The sequence below is a fragment of the Myotis yumanensis genome, unplaced genomic scaffold, assembly GCF_028538775.1.
Source record: "Myotis yumanensis isolate MYYU_CA2020_CCGP unplaced genomic scaffold, mMyoYum1.0.hap1 SCAF_1, whole genome shotgun sequence".
NCBI classification, from domain to species: Eukaryota; Metazoa; Chordata; class Mammalia; order Chiroptera; family Vespertilionidae; genus Myotis; species Myotis yumanensis.
This window is the reverse complement of record NW_027223752.1, coordinates 39,703,381-39,718,834: the sequence shown is the minus strand read 5'-3', so window position 1 is coordinate 39,718,834 and position 15,454 is coordinate 39,703,381. Positions and strand designations below refer to the sequence as shown.

Here is a 15,454-nt window from a genome sequence, read left to right as displayed (position 1 = left end):
AACTGGACTGGAGTAATGCAGAGGATCCCACTGTAGACCATTAGAGCTGATTTTTCAAACACTGTTTACTGAACGTTACTATAGATCCTTTAATAAGAGGGATGGTTTGAAATTGGACTTCTGGTCAAGATGACAGAGTAGATACATGCTATGCTTACCTCCTCCGATGACCACATCAAATTTACAAGTAAATTATAGAACACACATCACTGAAAACCACCTGGAGACCAGACCAACAGAAGTCCTATAACTAAGAATATAAAGAAGCCACAACAAGACTTGTAGGAGGGGCAGAGAGGCAGAACGATAAGGACCCATACCCACAGTGTGGCAATTAAGTATTGGGAGGGAGACCTGGCTGGTGTGGCTCAGTGGTTGACCATCAGCCTATGAATATGAACCAGGAGGATGAGGTTTGATTCCTGGTCAGGGCACATGCCTGGGATGCAGGCTCAATCCCCAGTTGAGAGTGAGCAAGAGGCAGTCAATCAGTGATTCTTTCTCATCATTGATGTTTCTCTCTCCCTTTCCTCTCCTCTCTGAAATCAATAAAATTATATATTTTTTTTGAAAAAATTGGGAGTGAGCCATGACCAGTGTTTCTCAATGGTTATAGTGTCAGCCCGTGAACCAAAGGGTTGTGAGTTTGATTACCAGTCAAGGACATGTACCAGGGTTGTGGGTTCTCTCCTCGGCCCTGGTCGGGCCAAATGCAGGAGGCCACCACTCAGTATGTCTTTCTCACATCAATATTTCCCCCTCCCTTTCACTTTCTCTGAAAAGCAAAGGATGTAATAGCCTCAGATGAGGATTAACAACAACAAAAAAGAATTGGGAATTGGGAGGGATATTTAGGTTGTGGAGGTCCCCCCTGAGGAGTGAGGGGTCCCAATGCCACACTAGTCTCCCCAACCTGGGGCACCAGTGCTAGGAAGAGGAGGCTGCATAATATCTGTCTGTAAAAACCAGTGGGAATTGTGTCTGAGTGAGATGGAGGGCTGCTGGAGTCCCAGGCATTCCTCTTGAGGGGCCTAATATATGGACTTACTCACAAACTCACTTGCTCTGAGCTCCAGCCCTGGGGCAGCAGATCAAAAAGTGCCAGGGACACATGGGGAAGAACTGAATTGACTAGAGTCAGGGTGAGGGCTAGAGGGTCAGGGCAGCTCTCTCCAGGACAGAAGCCCTGGCAGGCATCATTGTTCCTTTGTTGAGTCCTCCTCCCACCCATACAGCAGGTGCAGTTGGGCACCAAATTTCTGATCTCTTAACCTGGCTGACAAGTTCACCACACTGATTCCCTGAGACCCCATCCAACTCAACCTGCCCAAGCTGTTTCCACTGGCTTTTCTACACAAGCAGCCCGCCTTAGGCTCATGCTGCAGACTTTCCTAAAATCTCTCAAAGCTTCACAAACCCCAAACAAGCAGTAGCTGGCCTCAGCGTGCCTTCTATCTCTTGCTAAGCAGCCTCAGGCCTAGCACAAGTGGTTACTGGTCTCAACTTGCATTGTAACTCCTATTAGGTGGCCCCAAACATACCATGAGCTGTGGCCAGTGTTGGCTTGGAAAGTTAACTTCAACTCAGTGTCCACAAGTCTGGCACAAATGGCGGATAGACTCAGTTCACACTGGTACCCACCAAAGGGTCCCAAGCCCGGCATTAGTGGTAGCCAGCCTCAATTCACAGCATAGCCTCTTCCAAGCATCTTTAAGCCCAGAACAAGCAGCAACAAACCACATATCACTTTATATCTTCTACTAGGTGGCCCCAATCCAGGCACAAACAGTGGCTGATCTTGGCCTACACTGGAGCCTCTCCTAAGAGGCTCCAGAACCAACATACCTGGTAGCCAGCTTCAAACAACACCAAAGAACTATGCAACCAGTCCCACAAATGATACACCTGAAGGGCAGATTCGGCAGGCACCAGAGCCCTGCTAAAGTGACTCCCACTCTGCACAACAGCCTATTGTTGTAGTCATGGCCAGCCCTTACAAACAACCAGTCAGCCTGAGGGTCAGTCCTTCCCACTACTATGCAAACAGCAATCAAGGCTCAACTACAACAGATGACACACAAAACCCACACCAGGGACACCTAGCTCAGGTGAGCTGGGAGACTGCACCACTGAACCTTACAAGATATGAACTACATAAAGCCATTCTGCCAATACAAGGAGATGTAACAGAGCTAATACACAGAAACAAACACAGGGAGTCAGCGAAAATGAGACAAGCATATCCCAAATGAAGAACAGGTCAAAATTCCAGAGAAAACAACAACACACACAAAAAAAGAACCAAAATGGAGACAAGCCATCTACCAGACACAGAGTTCAAAACACAGGTAGGATGCTCAATGAGTTTAAGGGAAGAATAGATACACTCAGGAATAACCTCAGCAAAAAAGATAGAAACTATAAAAAAGAACCAGTCAGAAATGAAGAATACAATTACTGAAATAAGAATACATTAGAGAAAATCAACATCAGATTAGATGAACCAGAGTATCCAGTCAGCAGTCTGGAAGATAAGGAAGTGGAAAAACACCCAATTGGAACATCAAACAAAAATAAGAATTTTAAAAAGGGAGGATAGTTTAAGGGGCTTCTGGGAAAACATCAAGCATACCAACATTGCATCACAGGGAGACCAGAAGGAGAAGACAGAGAGCAAGAGATTGAAAACCTATTTAAGAAATAACTAAAAACTTTCTTAACCTTGTTAAAGAAATAAACATATAAGCCCAGAAAATGCAGAATCCCAAACAAGATGAACCCAAAGAGGCCCACACCAAGCTACACCATAATTAAAATGTCAAAAGTTAAAGACAGACAAACTTAAAAGTAGCAAGAAAAATAAAGCAGTTATCTATAAGGGAGCTCCCACAAGACTATCAGCTTATTTTCAACAGAAACTTTGAAGGCCAGAAGGGAGTGGTAGGAAATATTCGAAGAGATGAAAAGCATAAACCTATAGCCAAGATGATTCTACCTAGCAAGGCTATCATTTAGAATTGAACGACAGATAAAGGGCTTCCCAAACAAGAAAAAGCTAAAAAAGTTCATCACCACTAAACCAGTATTACAAGAAATGTTAAAGGGATTTCTTTAAGTAGAAAAGATAAAAAATATGAATAAGAAAACATGGGAAAGAAAAAAAATGCTCACTGAAGAAAGCAAACACTCAAAAGCAGTGGATCAGCCAACTATAAAGCTAATACAAAGGCTAAAAGGCAAAAGTGGGAAGATCATGTGTAATTTACAAGAGTAAATTAAGAGATACATACAAATATATACACAAAAGTAAGGAATGATGAAAACAAATGGGGAAGGGGTGAGTAAAAATGGTAGTGATTTTTTTGTAGCAATTTTAGAATATGTTTGAACATGAGCAACTTAAAATAGATTGGTATAAATAATCTTCGTATATATGAAGCATGTGGTAACCACAAACCAAAAATCTGTAAGATTTTATACAAGAAATAAAAATAAAGGAATCCAAGAACAACACTACAGAAAGTCATCAACATACAAGATAAAATAGAAGAGAATAAGAAAAGAACAGAGAACTACAAAAACAACCAGAAAACAATAAAATACCAATAACTATATACCGATCAATAATAACTTCAAATGTAAATAGACTAAGTGTTCCAGTCAAAAGACAAATGAATAAAGATGTGGTACATATACACAATAGAAAATTACTTGGCCATAAAAAGAATGAAATCTTGTAACAAACTCACATATAAAGAACAAATTGATGGTTGCCAGATGGAGGTGGGTATGGATAAAAAAGGTGAAGGGATTAAGAAGTACAAATTGTCTGTTACAAAAGTCATGGGAATGTAAAGTACAGCATAGGGAATGTGGTCAATATTATGGGTGGGCAAAAGTAGGCTTACAGTCATTTGTATGGAAAATAATACAATAATTAATAATATAAGAATAAACTATGTTTTTGCATACTCAGAACCATAAACCTACTCTTGCCCACCCCTCTCTTGTAATAACTATGCATGGTGTTAGATGAATACTTATCAGGGTGATCACTTTGTAAGGTATATTAGTGTCCAATTACAATGTTGTACACCTGAAACTCATATAATGTATGTCAACTGTAATTGAAAAAATAAAGGTAAATAAAAACTATACCATTCTCTTTCCCACTCCAACAGCTGTCCCCTGCCCAAACCAGGGACCTCTGTGTGCAGTGAGAATGGCAGGGTAATGGACTGCCCTAGATGTGCAGATTACTAATTTCAGCCCTGCCTAGTCTATTCCACACAGATCCACTCTGAACAAGCTAGAGCAACACTCCTTTTCTTGGCTCCTCTAATATTCCATAGCAACCATTGTGTATAATAACCTGTCCAATATTCCATAGCAACAATTGTATATAATAACCTGTCCTTGAAAAGATGACAGTTTGTTTCCTCAGAGCTATTTTGAAAATCCATTATGTATCCTCCCCCATCCCAAGCACCATCCCATCCCCCGTGGTTTCTCATCAGCTTCATCTTAAGTTGAAATATTGGTCCCAGCCTTCTCCTATAGAAAAGTGACTTATCGACACCAAGTCAGAGCCCTGGTGTCTCTTTCCTCCCATGCTGTCCATTAACTCACATGTCTGTCCTCCCTCTTACCACTGCTCTGAACTGGATGGTGCTACTGGCTCAGGTCATTCTCATGCCTGTGCCTCACCACCACAGCTGGCATGGAGGGGTGTGAAAGGAGGTTTGATGACGGGTCTTCCTAACTAGGTCAGACTGTCTGTGCCAGTGGCAAAAGACAGACATGTGTAGCTGCAACATGCACACACCAGCATGCGTTTTGTCAACCCGGTGTTGTGCGCCCATGCTGGCTGAGGCTGGACACCATACCGTGCACCATACACTCTTCTGTGTCCTGAGCTCTTTCTCTGCGCTCCTTCCCCAGGACTCTCTGTAGAGCCGTACAATGCCTTCTTCCATTTCAGGGTGTCTCCCTGGAATATTGATGGGCATGTCCTGTGGCACAGTTCCCTTCCCTCTGGCTTGCCAGCACTAACAGCTAACTCTCCCTGCTCTTTTGTCTGAAATCGAATGAAAGGAGAAGGTCATTTTGTTTGCCCAACAGCCAAATCCAGCTAGTAGAAAGAAAATACAGTGTGTTCTCCCTCCTGGAAGAAAATCTTATTAGACTGATGGCTCTATTTATATAACTAGTCCTCCTCCTCTGAAGTCAGACAGATTTTGAAAGAGGAAAAAAAAATACTGTTAGCCATTGTCTACATTATAAAGAGTTTCAAAAGAACATTTGGATCCTGTTATCTCAAGACACATTATTACACAGCGTTAGTTTGAACTCTATCCTGTAGAACATCCAACAGCTCTAAGCCACAGCCTCCTCCGGTGTACCGAGCCCATGAGACATGGAGTGCTGTGCCCGACACCAGACTTACAAGGAAATGGCTCCATTGCACCCTCATCCTGCATTCATTATCTTCCTCCTTTTGTTGCTGCAGATACAACAGCACGTTAAAACCCGAGTATTATTTGTCTTCTTGTTTTAAGATCGTCTTTAGAAATCTGTTCTCTCACAAAAATTGTTTCCCAGAGACTATTACTACCACTGTTGGAGCCTGGGACTATGAGAGCAGACCTTGTTCTGTCTCCACTGGCTGCACAGTGGAGGAACAGAGAGAGCCAGATGAGCTTCAGGGTCAAGGCTGACCTCAGACTCTCAGTCTCTCAGGCCATGCTCCTGCCTTTAGGTAGAACAGGATGGACCTACAACTGGTTTAACAAGATGCTTACTGATAGGACCATTTATCAAGGGCTTCTAGGTGACGTGCATTTTACATGAATTAGCCCATTTACTTGTCATAGCAACCTTCAGAGATACAGGGAAATCCCCACTTTATAGTTGGAGAAGCTGAGGCCCAGAGAAGTTAAGAAAATGTGTACAAGGTCACAAAGCTCATTGGCGATAGAACTGGTAGACCGACACAGATCATGGACCTGCAGAGCCTCACCGTCAGAGGAGCTCTTATATGTTTTACACGTTTCCCTAGTTTACGGTATGCTTCCCAGGGCATTCTCCTACAAACCTGCCCTCAATCTCTTACATTTCACTGTAGAACTTCTTTCGGGAAGACGCGTGGCTGACTGCTCTCCCCTGTGGTCAGACTTTCTCTGCGGCCCTGACAGAACTGCTGAGTGCCTCGTTCTGAGGTCAGGGGTGCCTCTGATTCCTTCCGCAGCCTGCAGTTAGATTCCACTTTACCGAGGGCCACAGGAGGCGGGGGAATTCGCAATGAGCCCATGCATCCTTGATCGCTCTCGGGCCCTGCTTCCCAGTCAGCTTGACACTTATATTTGGGGTGGAGTCAGACTTTCCACCCGGGCCTCCTCACTCTTTGCAGCTTGTAAAGTGCTTTTATTGACCCTAGAAAACATCCTGCCTCCTTCAGTAAATGTGTCCAGAATCTTTCATGAAGACACTTTATTTTCCGCCTTGGCTGACTTTCTCGTTGGGCCCACGGTCAGGAAGGAGGTCAGTTGAGGTGAGGCAAATTTTAAGTAGACCTTAGACACAGACAAATGATTGCTCAAACATTGTTAACTTGTTTGGCATTTGGGTCCCCTTAGGGACATAAGCAAATAAAGGAAGCTTTCTGTGAAAGGATTATGCCATTAACTTCTCAGCAGCAGGAACATGGTGCTTAGGAGAGTCCTATGCCTGGCTCCGAGGCAGCGAGCTCCATGGTCCCCAACCCTATACACCTCTACCACTGTGTCCTGTGAAAGACTTCAGGCTGGGGACTAATGTCACCTGTTCCCTTAACTCCCCATCTCTGAATCTGTAAAGGGGGGTAGTCATAGAGGGGCTGTGACCTCCTCCTTGAAATGGTCCCTGTCCACGTTTCTGTTTCTTGCGGTTTATTCTCCTCTTGCTTCTTCATGAGCCCTCCCGCTGCCACCCTGCCTTTCTTCTCACTCTGGGCCAGGACTCAGGAGCCATGCCAGTCAGGGAGCAGAGCCAGCCAGGAGTGGTGGGACGTGGCTGACCAGGGCCCATCTGCCCCTCTAAAGAGGCAGCCACTGTTCAACCCCAGGCCACTTTTATCCAGAAAAAGGTCTAGTGTTCCAGAATATCCCATTTTCCAAGAGAAATTGGAAAACTTGACTTTTATGTGATGAGACATTTCCTAGTCTTTAAATGTGTGGCAAGTAATTAAAAGTATTTTAAAACACACGATATGGGCCAAACAAAATGTCTGAGGCCTGGGCCAGTCTCAGCACTCTCTCTCCCTCTCCTTAATCCTGTGGCTCTTGCAGTTTTAGTTCTTGCTCTCTCACCAGATGTTGATGTCTCAGGGTTAGCTCTCTAACCCCCGGCTGCACCCGGACTTACACAGCCAGTCATCTCCATGTGGATGTCTCTATGCCTGAAATGCAAAGCTGAGCTCATTAACCTCCCAGATCTGTATACTGTGGGTCTTGAGACATGTTCGATGGTTTGGTTTTGTTCCTGTGACAAAAATACCATTACTACTGCTACTACTTCCATTAATATTTTATTTATTTAGTTAGTTAGTTAGTTAGTTAGTTAATCCTTACCAGAGGATTTTTTTCCCATTGCTTTTCAGAGAGAGTGGAAAGAGAGAACCATCTGGATCTGTTCTCCCATCCTTGGATCCTGAGTTTTTAGAAACACAGATTTTTGTTAATTAGTTTTTAGAATAGACACTACTCTTCTATCAGGGATGGTATCCCATTGACTTCCTAAGGAGAGAATCTACCTGTTTCTTTTATGTGTGCATTTCCCTTTCCTTGCTGAGCGGCTGATAATGATACTCCCATCATCCAGGGAGAGCCCACGCAGCAGAACCCCTCACTCTCACAGAACTCAGTTACCTGTGAGCTATGTATCCCCTGACTCCATGCTGACACTGCACCTGCCTGGAGAGCCCACTGCTCTGGTTGGGCCCGTGGAGCTCGGAAGGCTCCTTTCCCTTTCCGGCTCCTCTTCCAATCCTGTGGCTGCATCCCTTGTCAACCCCGTCCGTGTCTTCCCTTTTCATTGGCTCCCCTTTAAAGCTGTTTCTGCATTTTCTGAGGCCCATCCTGTCGGATTTGCTTAGGGACTTTTGCTGCCACCTCCTTTCTCCATACGATCCTTTTCAGCTGAAACAACACTGGAGGCTTTGCAGCTGGACACCTGGCGTGGCGGCACGGCTGCCTCTAACCTCTAACACCATCTTTTCACGTCTGCACCTTCCACAAGATCGCCTTTGTATTGACTCTGGAAATTTCCACTCCAAAGCAGTTTCTCTGAACACAGCATCACTGTTGTCCTGTACCCGTAAATCAAACCTGGAAAGGGGTGCTCAGGGCCTGTCATCGGGTATCATAAATTTGTTCAAAGATAATGCAATTTAAATTTAAAACCAAAAACAAAACATATTATCTGAGGCAATTTTCTTTTTAAAATGGGAAATTAAGTTAGATTCAGGGTCTTTGAAATCCAAAATCACATTCTGGCCGTGAAAAGCGAATTATCCCGTATAGTCCCTGGTCAGGATGTGATCAGAACACCTTTCATTGGCCGTTTTGTGAAAGTAGATTTAGCCGAAACATCTTGACAGGAGCACAGCCCCAAGAAAGTTTCCCAATTGCCATAAAGACATGAGGCTTCTATACACACGTTGAATGTGTGATGATGCTTCTTTTAATTTTTGGCCCATGTAGCAAGAGTCTCAGTCATTCAACATTTTGAAATGGAAGAACAGGGGAGAAGGAAGCATCTTGAAGGAAAAAACAAAACGAAACAAAACACTTTTCATTTAAAACTATGATATCTTTGTTACTTAAAGAAAAGTGGCCAACTTTGTCTATCCTAGAGCCAGAACACAGAACGTTTAAGTTTTTCACCCTTGGCGGCTTCTTCACAGAGATCTTCAAAATAATGGCTCTCACTCTTCTCTCTGTGGTCTTGTCAGAGAGCGGGAATCCTGGCCAGCCAGTCGGGTCTCAGAAAAATGGCACAGCTGTTCCTAAAAGTAGCCCCATTCATAAGATGTGGGCTGTCTACAACTGCGGAGTTGGAGAAAGGCTCACTACTTTATAAAGAGTTTCTTTTCTTCAAAGAGGAAAGAAAAATACATGGTATTTACAGAAAACTGGACCCTTCAGCTTTATTTTAGTGGCCACGTCTGAAATGGAAGTGGGGAAGGCCATAAATATACAAGCAGTTGTGCCTTTAAGGGATGATTCACCGTGGCTGTGCTGCCCTTGATGGAAAACTCAGCGAGTTGAGCAAAATCAGCCCGAAAGCCTCACGGGGCTTCCCTGCCAGAGCGGGTGCCCACCATCTGTGATGTACTTGTGGTAAATGACTGAATGATCGACTCTCTTTCTCCCCCTCTCTCGCAGTTCATGACCAAGAACCCCACTATGCGCTTGGGCAGCCTGACTCAGGGTGGCGAGCATGCCATCTTGAGACATCCTTTCTTTAAGGAAATAGACTGGGCCCAGCTGAACCATCGCCAACTGGAACCACCTTTCAGACCCAGAATCGTAAGTGTCCAAGCCCATCACAGCAGACTTGCCTCTTTCTTTAATATCATAGTGTTCCACCAAAGTCTATTGAGCAACGGGATGGTTCCCCATGGGATAACCACACCAGAAGTTCAGCCTGACACTTGGCAGGGCAGCCTCACCCCGGAGTCGACACCACGTGCCCAGGTTACTTCTCACAAAGTTCTCACCTCTTGCATGCTACTATAGCACAGAGCTGAGGCCAGAACAGGCCAAGACCCTTTTGTCTGAAGAAATACCTAGAGCACAGAGGTACCTCCCCAAGCTGAGTGGGGCAGCCTTCCTAAGGGTGGCCCAGCTCTTGGTCTGAGAAGTAAGCTCTTTCTTAGCTCTGTGTCTAGAGATCCACACGGGAAGGCAGAGATGCTGGGTGAGTAGTAGATCAAGGGTTAGGGGGATGAGGGATGCTCCAGAGGTGGAGAGAAAAGTATCATTGACTCAAGTAAGAGCAGTGAGAGGTCTAATAGCAGCAGAAATGACCTTTTCGGCGTAGTTTATAAAGATGTAAAAATACCAGCATTTCCAAGCACACAATTAGCTTAATCTAGAAGAGCTTACTGGGTTGGACACCAAGCACCCAAAAGTAAAGCCACTGCCTTTAATGGGCACCCACCTGCCATCTTCCTTGGGATAAGGGAAGCTCTGCCAGCTGGGCATAATGAATCTCACAGGTGGGTAAAGGAAGAGGCCGTTGTTCCCTAAACTCAGCATTTCCAAGAAGTCTTCTGAGAAAATTCCTCCAAGCACACAGACCTGGGTACAAACAAGAAGTGGGGCGAGTGTGAACTCAGCCTCCATTGGCAAATACGAGCTTGTGTGCCTCTCAGTAAGGCCTGTGGAGAAGTGGCACCTCAGTGAAATGGAGAGGAAAGGGTGAGTGAGCCAGCTGGTTCAGGTGACCAAGTTAATCCCTTAGCCTCCCAGCCTACGGCTGGCCTTACTCAGCAAGATTTTCATGGGGTGAGTGAATTGGTGGTTACCAAATGCCATAATTATACACAATGTAGTACATTTGCTCTAAAACGCTGTGTAATCATAATTGTTATAACTGTAAATAATGCTACAGTGTGAGTGGCAGAGCAGTTCTCTGAACTCACTGGGCTAAGGCTCAGGGAAGACGAGAAAGTCCTCAAGTGCGTGATCTGACCCTTGTTTCCTTGTTGACAGAAATCCCGAGAAGATGTCAGTAATTTTGACCCCGACTTCATAAAAGAAGAGCCAGTTTTAACTCCAATTGATGAGGGACATCTCCCGATGATTAACCAGGATGAGTTTAGAAACTTTTCCTTTGTGTCTCCGGAATTGCAACCTTAGCCTGATGGAAGGAGAGAGTGACGTGAGAATCACAAGGGGATGCCAGTTTTCCAGGGATTTCCTTTGTGGGGAACTCGCCAGCATCCGCCTTAGAGCAAGAACCTTAATGTCAGGGAGCAGGTGGTGAACTCCGAAGGACAGAACTTCAAGAGAGCAACTATTTCAGGTCCCGAAGGAGCCATGGCACTGGAAATAGCACTGAAATGAGAGTTCATGACGAAATACACTGTTCAGCCTGTGAGTTGCCAAGGCAATTTCAGGCTTGGGATATTAAGAGGAACCAAAAGGAGAGAAGTTGTGAAGAATAAACAAGATCCTAGAGAATATTCTGAGCCAAACAGAATATTTTCAAGTGACAAATCAAGACTTTGTATGAACTTGTCTGTGCTCTTTAAATCTTTAAGCCAAAGAGCGCCTAAGACTGGCAGTCTGCAAGGAGTCTCTAAATGCTAATGAAGAATCTAAAGATAAGGAAACGGGTGGCTTTCCAAATAGAATGATTTACTCTGAAGAAACAAAAATATGGTATGCAAAAAATTCATAACCTAAAGCTCAATCTTGAAAACAGATGTTGGGCACCAAGACAACATTCCAACTTATTCTCTTATCCTTACCTTGATATTTATTGAGTGCCCAGTGAGATGGTGCCACAATATTGAGTGCCCAGTGGGCTAGTGTAAACAGATGTGCATTCACCAGGCTTTCATTCCACAGTCCATTGATTTACCTGAAGGGTGTTTGCATTTTGTGAAATGCCTCTCCACGTTGCAAATGCCATACTTCTTTGTCTGTACTCGGCTGTTTTCACACAAGGCTCACTGCCCCACAGCAACTATCCACACAGTCAGCAGGTGAACTAGAGGTGCTTGTTGCCTGCTGACTTGTGGAATCTCATCGTTGCTCTGGACTCCTCCATGAAGAATTGCATGCCACTCATGCCCGTGACCAGACTTATGGCTTATACATTAGTGGTTTATTTAAATTATATTTTAAGAGATGGAGATGTTTGTTTGGTATGCATTTTAATAATTAGAAATGGCTCTTGTAAACAGGACATTTATCAAAGAAGGACCTTATAATATGTACCCATGTATGCAGTTGGGGAATTTTATCTGGCTGGAAATAAACGCATTTTGTAGCAAAAAGAAATTTTTTTTGTCTAGGAGGATTTGTTTCATCCCCTCTAGAAGAGTAGATATCCAATGAATAATAGCTTTGAGCAGAATGGATAGAACTCTTAACTTAAAGTAAACTCCTGAGAGGAAAGGTGGACATAACCTTCTGTGTATCCCTTAAATGAACATGGCCTGTCTCTTACCAAGATGTCTGTTCTGAATCACAGCAATGACTGCTAAGCATTGTTGTAACAGACCAACCCTTGAACTCTCAGTAGCTCGATATATTTATTTCTCCTTCACATAAAATATAGTGCAAGTTCAGCAGTCCTCTTCCATCTTATAACTATGCCATTTGGAAAATGTAGCTGCCAAGGTTGCCATGACAAAGAAGAGAGTGGATGGAGGAGGTGCTTGCTGCCTAACCACCTCTCTGAGAAAAGACAGACATCAATCACTCGCATTTGGTTGGCCAGTACATGGCCTCCCTCTAACTACGAAAGGGATGGGCAATTACAGAGCAGCAAGGGGTGTGTGGCCAGTAGTACCAGTCTCTGCTGGGGGTTCTTTTAAAAAAAATTATTATTGACTCTATTCCCGGTGTAGTACTTTATTTTTATTTATTGATTTGAGGATTTCAGAGAGAGAGAGAGAAGCATAGATTTGTTGATCCACTTATTTATGCATTCATTGGTTGACTCTTATATGTGACCTGACTGGGGATGGAACCCACAACCTTGGTATATCCGGATGATATGCTAACCAACTGAACTACCTAGCTAGAGCCCTTGGGGGTTCTTTTTCTCATTCCAAGGTGGTAAGTGACTTTTGAATGAGTAGAGTAGCTAGGAATCTCCCTTTTACTTTTGTTTAGCACTTAGCCCTTCCAAGGCACTCTCACCTACACACTTTTCACTAGATCTTCCTAATATCCCTGGGAGGTGAGGCAGGTCATTCTACCACTACTTCCAGTGTGAATACCATGGCACATCTATACTAATAAAAGAGTAATATGCTAATTAGACCAGGAGACCTTCCAGACGTCCTTCTGGTCAAAGTCAGGGGCTTGGCGCGCCTGCAAGCTGCCCCAGGCCCCTCGCCCAGGCCGCCCGCTCCCCAGTGGGGACCTCCATCCAATGGGGGCATGGATGGCTTGCAATGGCCCTCAGCCTCTCATCCAGACCGGTCCCACCCCCAGCGGAGACCCCCACCCCGATGAGGGTGTAGATGGCCTGAAAATGGCCCTCAGCCCCTCACCCAGGCCGGTCCAGCTCCCAGCTGAGACACCCACCCCGATGGAGGCATGGATGGCCTGCAAATGGCCTTCAGCCCCTCGCACAGGCCAGCCACGCCCCCCAGTGGGGACCCCTACCCTGATCCGGAACCCCCTTTAGGGAAGACCAGCTGGCCCCCACCTGTGTACCAGGCCTCTATCTATACTAATAAAAGGGTAATATGCTAGTTAGACCAGACATCCTTCCGGACAAAGCCATGGTGGCGGGGCCAAGGCAGAGGCAGTTAGGGCTGATCAGGCCAGCAGGGGAGAGCAGTTAGGGTGATAAGGCCAGCAAGGGAGAGCAGTTAGGGGGATCAGGTTGGCAGGCCGGTGAGCAGTTAGGAGCCAGCAGACCCAGATTGTGAGAGAGATGTCCGACTACCAATCCCCACTGGGATCGGGCCTAAACCAGCAGTCGGACATCCCCCAAGGGGTCTCAGATTGGAGTGGGTGCAGGCCAGGCTGAGGGACACCCCCCTCCCATGCACAAATTTCGTGCACCAGGCCTCTAGTTTTATAAATAAGAGGGAAAGAGAGGCTCAGAGGAGTTGAGTTATTGGTTACCCAAAGGTTTCTGACTTGGTAAGGAATGAATCTAGTCTAGAGTCTAAATCTTTGAAGTACTATCCCAATAGACTTCTGGAAAAGGAGGGGTCATTCTGATCTTGGGACTTTTTGGCCTATAACATAGTTACTTTGCAGTTCAGGGTCTTCTACTGCTCTGTGGGGTGATTAGCTTGCTATGGTTTATCCCACGCTGGTAAGGAACCATGAAGATGAAAGCGTGCCTCCTGTGCATCTTTACAGAATCCATTATCACAGCCCTGTGAGGGACCCACAGTCCTCTTTGATGAGTCTGTGATCACTCGGCAGTCTCCCTCTTCACAACCTGTTCTCCAGCCTGCTACATGAGTCAGTTTGGGCTAAGTCCACTCTCTTAAGATAATTGCAGATCTACCAGACAGATTATTGACAGCCAATCAGTTTGCTATGACAGGATTCCATTGCTTCTTCCTCATTTCTCTTTTATATGTGAGGAGAGAGGATATTCAGGATATTTACTAACACTCAGTCTCTTACTCCAGGGTCAGAGACCAGTTTCACATCTTTCATCAGTTCTCCTAAACCTTGCATCCTTTCTGAGGATCACAAGGCCAGTGGCCTGCCTGCACTTCCTGTGCAGACTGGCCACAAGCCATTCGATCAGCAAGTGCTGAGTTTGCTGCAGGAACTGATGGGTTCCCTGAGCCCACATGGCAGCACGAGGTCACACTAAGCCTCTCCCCCAACCCCTCTTCCTCTTGGATAAGGAATATTTAGAGATCCTCAGGTCTTATCCCCCTGTCGTCCTCCCCAGCTAGTCCTCATCCCCACACCCATTTGTCCCCACCCTCTCAAGGCATTCCACACTGCACTAGACATGCAGGCCTAAGTATCTGAAAGGAGAATAACTACAAAGCATTTGCTTTGAGATGATCAGTTTGGGGTTTTGTTTGTTTGTTTGTTTTTTTGTTTGTTTGTGTTTTGTTGTTGTTTTTTACCTGGGTTGCAGGTCTGATCCCCAACCCTGGTCGAGATGATCAGTTTTTGACTGCAAAGATGTTTTCACTTCATAATAACTGCTAGCATTTAGTGAACATTTAGTATCTGTTCCAAACACTTTAAACTCATTTACTCATTCAATACCCCAAGAGGTATATACTCTCATCATCATTGTACAGATAGGGAAACTGAGGTATACCAAGATTAAGCAACTGTCCAAAGTCATACAACTAAAGCAGTGGCATCAGGATTTGGACCAGGCAGTTTAACTGCAGAGTTTCTACTTTTATAGCACAATTTAGTGAGGTTTTTCTATTAAGGCCAATTCTACTTTTCCCCCACTTTTGGGGGTTTTAAGAATAAAAAGTGTGTAAAACTGGCGGGGAGCGCTAAATAAACTGCCAACTGGGCAGGACAGTACTTAGTCATCCTGTCTGTAGGACCATTTATCAGCAGTGAGATTATAGAATTTGCATGTCAAAGGCCTGGCACTGGTAACCCCCCTGAAGGGAACTGGGGCAGGCCAGAGTGATGCAACTGGGACTTGGGCCTCCCCAAGGAAGAGGAAATTGTCTGGTCATATATCCTGTCGACCCCTTCTGAACCCTGGGTAACCTCTG

General features: G+C 45.0%; 1 protein-coding gene across 1 annotated transcript in view; it reads left to right on the top strand.

Annotated features, from left to right (window-relative positions):
* The window catches only part of PRKCH (protein kinase C eta), a 220,541-nt gene extending 208,491 nt beyond the window's left edge, over window positions 1–12,050 (top strand). Inside the window, exons 13-14 of the mRNA XM_070418825.1 lie at window positions 9,423–9,566; window positions 10,755–12,050. Coding sequence (XP_070274926.1) covers window positions 9,423–9,566; window positions 10,755–10,901 — 291 coding nt within the window. The 3' untranslated portion in view covers window positions 10,902–12,050. The remainder of the gene's footprint in view (window positions 1–9,422; window positions 9,567–10,754) is intronic.
* Window positions 12,051–15,454: the final 3,404 nt, after the last annotated feature.